An 8,640-nucleotide genomic window follows, 5' to 3' on the forward strand; every position below is an offset into this window, starting at 1 on the left:
TTACGTACACTGGTATTGATTTCACATTAAGCAAAGTCAAGCTGTACTGAAATCTCTTTATTATTTCTGACTAAATAAACTGACTTGTATTGTGCAAAGTAGTACCTTAATGAGAAGGCTTTTTAAAGAGATATGGATAGTACTCACTCCTGATGGTACTATTTTTTTATCTGAATGCTGAATATTCTTTTTCATGAAAGGAGGGATCAGAAGAGACTCACAGGCATCAGGAAGGAGATTTCAAAATATTTATCTTTTGTTTTTCATTTTGGGTCAAATAGTTGGATTTTTCATGTGTATTTTTACTTTTTAGTGTCATTCCACTGCTGCCCTTCTATCAAACTCCCACTGTAGCTACAACAGCCAACCAAGCTCATTGAGACAGGCAATTAATCAATTATGGTTTGCTAAGGACATCAAAACTGAAATTTCCTGGTTGTTATGAAATTTCTTTATTATTTTGAGATTTTGTTTTACTTCAAGCTAATATTGGCATTATTAAAATGCTTAGCTTGCAAAGTGAAATGAAGTGGGAAAACTAATTCAATATAGTCAGGAGTCAATATTAATTTTTAAAAATTGTTAAAAGTCTCATAATTATTATGTTTTTGTAGGTAGAAATAAACACTAGATTTTTTTTCAATAATCATTTTGTTAAGAATTTTTTATTAGTTTTTTTGATGAATGACTTTTGGCAAATACCTACCCCAAATTTCTGAATGCTTAAAACAACATCTTATGGTTCTCTTAGGTTATCAGTCTTGGCCTAGTGAGAAAAAGGAATTCCATAAGAAGCTCATATTAAATTAAAATTAAATTACAGTCTGATTAATTGATTAACTGTTAGTCAGAAGTGATTGATTGACACCTTATTGAGGCTTCAGACCATATACTCTACTATAGTATTGATTATATTGTTTTTGTCATATTTTTTATTTGTGCACTATAGTTGTACATAATGATGGATATGTTGTTGCATATCTGCATGTGAACAAAATATAACCATATAATTTGGCCAATATCACTTCCTGTTTTATTGTTATTTTCATGACTGAGTCTGTAAATGAAGTACTAGCTTAATGTTTTCCATTACACAGAAATTTCTCATGTTAAATGAATCTTTGGATACCCTACCTTCTCTTCTGGAAGCACTGAGGCAATAGTTGGATTTAGAGCAGAAGCAAAAGCCTTGGTGTTGCTGGGTGTTGGTGAGGTGGAAGGCATGAAAGCTCCTGCACTGTCATGTCTAAATTTTATCACTTCTTTCTGTAAATATGGTAGCACTCCTCCTCCTGGCTATAGAAAGAGAATGAAAATAAAATGGTTATAGGTTCAAGTAGGACATCAAAATTGGGAAGAATATAAAGCCACCGGTTGAGTTAAAAAGCAATAAATAAGGCCTTTATTGGTTTTCTGTATCATAAACTATTTTTAGCAAGATTATGAATATATATAGTCTACAAATATGGTCTCTTGATACTGCTTTTAAATAAGGGTAAACAAAAGTGACTGGAATAGATTATATTTGAGGAACGGACTGAATTGAATCCTGACTAGCAAAAGATTATAGAAGAAGAACCAATAATTGTTGATGGAAATATAATAAAGTTTATATTGAAACAAACATTAGTGAAGGAACCTACAAATCATCAGTTGTTGATTTCCAGTTGTTAGCAAAGTGTTGTCAAGAGTCTTACCATCACAACAGTTTCAGGAGCTGTGCCTAAGAGGGTATCAAGAGCCAATTGCTGTTGTCCTCCTGGTACACCCTGAAAAACCAGAAAGTTTTAAAAAGTCTAAACTGTGGCACTTAAACATATTCGGCCAAAGCATTTAAATGCTCCCAACTTCTTTAATTATTTTCTTAAAAGTGTAGCAAGGAGTTTAGATTTGAGAAAGAGAGATGTTAAGTGCTTATATTAGAGCCCTAGCTGGATACCCAGTTCTGCCTCACTTCTGGAAGCTCTGCTTCCTGACATTCCTGCTAGGACCTGGTGTTCTCTTGATGAGCATAAACAATCTCAGGACACCAACACCAGAAAAGGTTGTCTCTGCACTTGATGAAATTAGAAAAACAAGACAACTTTCTAGTCTTGCTGAAAGCAAGGTTACTGTGCAAGTCACAAAAGTACCTGTGTCCTCACAGCCTGGAAAATACTATGACTGTTGCTCATTTACCAATTATAATCTTTGCCTTGGCTATATTATCCTGCCTTCTGGGTAGGAATCCTGAAAGTATTAATCAAAGAACTTCTTGACTATACCCACTTCAGAACAAACTCTGAACTCTCTCCTAGACATCTAATGTAAATCCAAGTCCTGTGAGTTCATGCTCACAACTTCCTATGAAGATAACCTATGGGTTATCTATATAGTCGCCTCATTAGCGATGTGTGGATAAATCCAACTTTGTTCAACTAGAGAAGTGTTCCTGGTGATATTTAGCTGAAAGACAGTTATATATTTAATAAATAATTAAGCAAATGGTTTCAAAGGATTTTTTAAAAAGAAAGATATCATCTACTCACAGGTTCTTCTTGTTGCGGAATATATTCAAATTGAGAATAGAATGGCATCTGTTGGATTTTTGAAACATGCATTAGTTTTACTAATGATTTTTGTTACAAGTTTGTGATAAATTATTAAGATTACATTTTTATACTAATTAAATGCTCTTTTAAAAACTTCGTGTTTCAGTTGGTAATAATTATTAAATTAACAAGAATCCTTTTAATACTATATTATTTCTAGGATAAAAACTCTCTTTAAAGTAACATGATTGAATTAGAATTAGTATCGCCAGTAATTTAAAGTATAATTTTCAGTTTTCTGCAATTTGTGATGACAAATTTTAAAGTGGTAATTAAACTATTAAAAACGACATTTCCGTTTTGATTAAAAGAATGCTAGTTACGCATGGGCCACCCAAATTTACAGTGTAATTCTGAATATTCACTGTAGGCTCACAAAATTAAATATATTTATATCTTATTTTAACTCAAGATCTAGTGGTCAAGAGATATTTCAAGATTGCTATTATTTTTATTTTATTATTTTAAGTAATAACTATATGATGCATATATATAGATAAAGGTGGATGCTAGCAGATTTTAAAGTAAGAAAACTTCATTTTCAGAGGTGATTCAGCTTTTGGCCTCTGGTTTTATTAGAGTTCACTGACTTAATTAATTTAGAATCCACTCATTTAGAATCCATATATATATGTATGTGTGTTTGTGTGTATATATATATATATCCTCTTTTATATCCTCTTTTATCTACCAGGTCAAGCTGTTGATTATTTGCATTTGATTGTTGCTTTTCCTCTGAGAATTTGCCTTAATCTGTATATTCTCAGGTAGAACTGGTCAGATAAGTCTTAGGATGTAGCTTAGTGGTAGAATGCTTGCCTCATATGCAGTAGGCCCTGGGTTCAATTCCCAGCACTGAAAAATAAATACATAAATAAATAAAGTTGAAAAAAAATAAAAATAGGTAAAACACTCTCAGTACCTGTTCCTCAAATTTTTGTTGCCCTGTTTGTTGGGGTGACTGAGTGACTGTTTGTTGAGGTTGTTCCCAGGGTAGGAGCATGTACACCGGATAGTATTGAAGCATCTATTTATAATCACAGAAGCATATAAGAGATTCTATTAGATCATCATATGTCATACTTTTAATCTTCTAATGTCAATATTATTTTAAAGTGGTTTTATGTACAGCAGTTTCATATTATTAGGTATGAATAAAAGAATAGATAAACCAGTTCTCCTCAAGATTAAAACTTAAATCACACATAATATTGGACTTTATTTTTAAGATTACTTAATAAAACAATTTAGGATATAGCAGATTCAACAAGAGAGGCCTTTTAAAAATAAAAGTATATCTTAAAAACTTTAAACACAAATTAGTTTGCAAATACCCAAGAGGAGGATAACCTATGCTACATTTTCCTAATATTTTTGAGGATCATCATTCTAAAGGACATGATATTAAAAATCCTACTATATGAGTGAAAAAAAATATTCTTTATTAAATTATTATAAAATGTAACAATTGCCACTTTATTAAAATAATTCATATGCATTCATGATATTAGAAAAATCTAATAATAGACAAGTAGCAAAATACCCATCACCCACCTTATCATGTATCGGCTTCCACTTATTCTTCTTCATGCATATCATAGTATATGCATAAAGTTTCTATTTTTTTTTCTTTGCATCATTAAATAAGTGATTATATTAGACATGAAATTTCAGAGCAATAAGCAATGGTGGTTCCAGAGGAGTATATTTTGTAAAGTGGTTCTTAATCCATGCTAAGAATCAAAATCCCCTAATTGAGCATTTTGGAAGATAAACATGTTTGTCTTCTAATTGCAGGTTTTGATTTATTAAAGTCTATGATAGGGTTTGGGCATTTGTACTTTTCAGAATTATCACCAGTGATTTTGATGTAAAATTAGGGTGATGAGCCACAGGTTTAGTGGTTAAAAAAAGGGTGGAGAATTACATTCCAACTCAGCTATTTACTTCATTGGGATTGGAAATTGAATCTCATTAAGATTAACTTTCCTAATCTTTCAAATGAAATAGTTGTACTTGTCACATATTTGACTCTAAGTGCTTCTGACATAGAATGAGATAATGTCTAGAATTAAGTTCTGTTTTGCAATGGGAATGGGGTGAGACAAAGTCACATAATTGTAATTACAGAAGAGCCAAGTAGTGTAACTTTTGGTAAAAAGATTAGTCCTCCACTGGTGAATGATATAATTTATCTATAGTCCTGTTTCTTTGAACTCCAGTATTATAAATTATCCTAACACTGACAGAATTTTCCATATTAATATAATTATTCTATTAGTTTACATTCATTTAAAAAATTTCTCTTATTTAGTGGAACTCATTGATTATAATATTGAGTCAAACTGGAAATCCTGCATGTGAGGACCTGGATATGTTTTCAGCAGAATTTAATTACCAATAATATAGAAAAATGTTTCTTATCTCTACATCATACCATATATTATCAGTTTAGTAGGTGTGTGTTTTTATAGCTCTGCTCTAGGAGAACTAGAAATATGAATGCATCTCGTTTTTGCAACAACACTTAGAATTGTGCATTCATCCCCTGGATTTCTTTTTCATTTTTTCTTAAATGCCAGTACTTTAGATGCAGAGAGGGCATCCGCTGTGGCTTAGTGAGTTTCTTTATCTCCAATATAGCAATCTCCTGAGAATTCAGGAACCCTAGAGATTCTTTTAAGCTGCCTGTTCTTAACTTGCAAAGTGAGCCCATCATCAACAGAATAATGCCAGTTCAACAATGGTTGTATTTAGACAGAATGAGACCATGGTGTGAGTGTCTATAACCAGGCTATCAGAGAGCTACGGAATAAAAGAAAATATAGTGGAGGGTATAAGTAGCCACCTGTCGTTTTAGTAATGGTATTCTCTTCACTCACCTGTGCTTGTTCTTGAGGCATTTTGAAGGGAAATACATAGGGCATCATCTGCTAAAAAAAAAAAAAAAAAAAAAAAAAAAAAGCCGTATTAAAAAAACTAAATTTTGTTATTTAAAAATTTCAAGTTGCTATTTATAGATCTAGCCATATAATTTTTATCATTTGCATTACCAAGTATCTACCAAAAAAGGATGACTTATTGTATTAACTATCATTAACAAAATTTGTCTTTTTAAAATGAAATTTTCCTAATTATCTTCTCTAAAACTTGTGATGCTTTTGATTTCTGGTTATATCCAGAATAGCTGATTTTAACATAATAATAATAATAATAATAATAATAATATTTTTATGTGTGTGTTAAAAATCAAAGAATATAAGGAAGAACTTTCAGAATTTTATGAAAAAATTCTTGACTAGATCTCTTCTGCTTTATTCCAAAAGCTGATTCATTTTCATAGTCACATTCCATGTGCACTTCTCTTTTCTTAGGACAAGAACATTGGCCCAACTTACATGATTAGGGCCCTGCTGGGTCTGTGATGGTGCCTGAGGTTGTGAGGGGCCCAGCTGGCCAGCTTGCGCTCCTTGGGCAAAACCGACGTGTCTGGGGAAAGGTATCTGATTTGGGGATAGTCCAGCAAACTGGTCTAGAGTTGACAGTGAGAGCTGCGGCTGTCCTGGAATTCCAGCCTGCTGCTGCTGTTGTAGAAAGCCAGAGAAGCGGGGGATCCATGAATTAAATGGGCCCTGGGATCGTACCAAAGAAAGAAAGAATGTCTCTTTTAGATCAAAAAGAATTTAAAATCAGTCACAAGCAAGAAAAAAGAAAATCTAAACAATTTCTATATTTTCAATGCTGCTATACCAAAAAGGACAACATCTTGACTCATGAGCCACAGAAACAGTGTTCCATTTTTAGTGGTCATGAGAAATATGGAGCAGAAAGAGGGAGATAAAAGAGTGCCATTTCTGTACTTGCTAGACTGGATTCACATCTTGATTTTTCCTCCTTTCTCACTAGTTAGGTGGATATGACTTTGTGTAAAATAGTTAATTTAACTATCTTATAGTAGGATAATTAGTGCCTGGCATATAAGAAGTTCTCAAAAAAAAATAAATGCTAGTTAGATTACAGTTTTTTACTTTAATCTTCAAATAAAATTAGAATATATAGAACTAGCTGGACCCAGTGGTGCACACCTGTAATCTCAGTAACTTGAGGCAGGAGGACAGCAAGTTCAAAGCCAGCCTGAGAAACTTAGTGAGGCCCTGAGTGACTTAGGGAGATCCTGTCTCAAAATTAGAAACAAAAAAGCAAAACAAAACAAAAAAACATAAAAAAGGGGCAGAGGGATGTGGCTCAGTGGTTAAGTGCCCCTGGATTCAATCCCTGGTACAAAATAAAACAAACAAATAGAAAATAATATGTGGAGCAAATTTATAACTTTTAAAATGGAAATTTTGTGGAATCAGAATATGTCATTTTGTTCTCATACAAAATGTTGAGCAGAGGAAAATGTTTTCCTTAAACTGATAATTGAGATGGAGATACCTGAAGCTGTAGTGGCAAAAACTGACCATTATTCAGATTCAGAAGTAACTAGAAAAGGAAAGAAAATATGAAAAGATTACTATACGTGGTAAAATGATTAATAACAATGTTTACTACAAATACAGTACAAGTCAGAGTTGGTTGACCAGTTCCCTGTTAGAAGTGAGATGTTATTTCCACAAAACTTATGTGCTTGAATCACAGCTATTAGAGGTTAGAGTTGAAAACAACAAGTTGGGATTTAATAACGTCATCTCTGCTGTATATGAGATTACACAATTTTATCCCAGTTCAATGGCTTAAATAGTCATTTTGTATGTCAACATACATTTGAATTAACTGCTATTAGAACAAAATATGTAGAGGATATTGTCTCTGCCTTTGCAGAACTCTCACAATTAAACAAAGGTGGGGGCAAAGCTTATTTTATAAGCAAATTTCTGTATGTAGCAAACACTAAGTTTGGAATTTATTTGGATATGCTCTTGCTAGTGGATAGGATGTAGGCTAAATCGAAAGAAGACTTTTATCTCTTCCCACTGAGGTTTTATGAAAAAAATGCAGGAGATATTGTTATTGAAACTAACCTCATTGCTATTGCTCGCAGACAAAAGGCGTTGTGGGATAAGCTAAGAATAGAAAAAAAAAAAAAGGTAAAATAAGGGATAGCCATAGGTTTACACTCTGAGATCAAGAGTAAAATGAGACACTTACCGGGGCTGAAAATGTAACTCCCAAGAGTCCAAGAAAAATTATAATTTTCATTTTCAGATGATTATACCTAGAAAATGAATTATAATACTTAATTTTAAAAATTCTTTCCTTAAAAATCATGACAAAAATAAAGTCATGACAAAATAATGATATAAAATTGTTCAATCAGAGGAACAGTTGTGCACATTCTTCAGTATTACATCTTAGGATTTAAAATATAAAAATAAATATTTATAACAGAACTCTTTCTTCTCTCTCAAATCAACTTCTTATAGAAACCAACATTGTTTGCTTGACCAACAGACTCAGTTGGTGGCATATGATGTAGTTGAATGAGTTAGTGAACAAGACGATCTCGTCCTTTTGCCGATCTACACTGGGGGACTGTGTCTATCAGAACTTGGGATGCCCATGACTGGGATCAACTAACTGGTCCTTATTAAAAAGCTCCTGACATAGCTCAAATCACTGACCTAACCAAGAGTTCAGGGTGACTTTGGTAATCTCTCAGAGCATAATTCACTGAGTTTGGTTCTGAAAGTTATGAAAGCAAAGATTTCATATCTTACCTTACTCCTGGCTTAAGAAATTTAGAACCATTCAAGATCTGTGTTCTTTTTCTCTCTCAGCTCTGTTGGTTGAAATTTCTCTTAAAATTTAAAACCCATCTTTAGGAAAAAAGAGCCAATCATTTTTAAAAGGAACCAGTGATTCAGTGGGCTTCAGACAATGGCTCAGCTAATCATCCCTTTCCTCATCATCCAGGTGGGGTACGGCTTCCCACACTTTTAGTAATGCTCTTAAATTATCCCCGAGAAATGTTTTCCTGTGATCACACCTGGATTTTCCTTGGTTATGACTAACTCTTTAAGAATGATTTTATTCTACTCCTCTTACC

At 32.8% G+C, this 8,640-nt stretch overlaps 1 protein-coding gene across 2 annotated transcripts; it reads right to left on the reverse strand.

The window, feature by feature from the left end:
• Positions 1-736: 736 nt before the first annotated feature.
• Positions 737-7,793, reverse strand: Odam (odontogenic, ameloblast associated). Of its 2 annotated transcripts, XM_026402565.1 has the most exons (10): positions 7,743-7,793; positions 7,616-7,657; positions 7,029-7,076; positions 5,990-6,223; positions 5,474-5,521; positions 3,514-3,618; positions 2,529-2,576; positions 1,698-1,769; positions 1,135-1,296; positions 737-766 (listed from the first exon to the last, which is right to left on the reverse strand). In XM_026402565.1, the coding sequence occupies exons 1-10, from the start codon at positions 7,791-7,793 to the stop codon at positions 737-739; spliced, it is 840 nt and encodes a 279-aa protein (XP_026258350.1). The 2 variants fall into 2 exon arrangements, with proteins under 2 accessions (XP_026258350.1, XP_077659736.1); XM_077803610.1 differs by lacking the exon at positions 2,529-2,576.
• Between the last annotated feature and the right edge of the window lie 847 nt (positions 7,794-8,640).

Source organism: Urocitellus parryii, chromosome 10 (assembly GCF_045843805.1).
Source record: "Urocitellus parryii isolate mUroPar1 chromosome 10, mUroPar1.hap1, whole genome shotgun sequence".
NCBI lineage: Eukaryota > Metazoa > Chordata > Mammalia > Rodentia > Sciuridae > Urocitellus > Urocitellus parryii.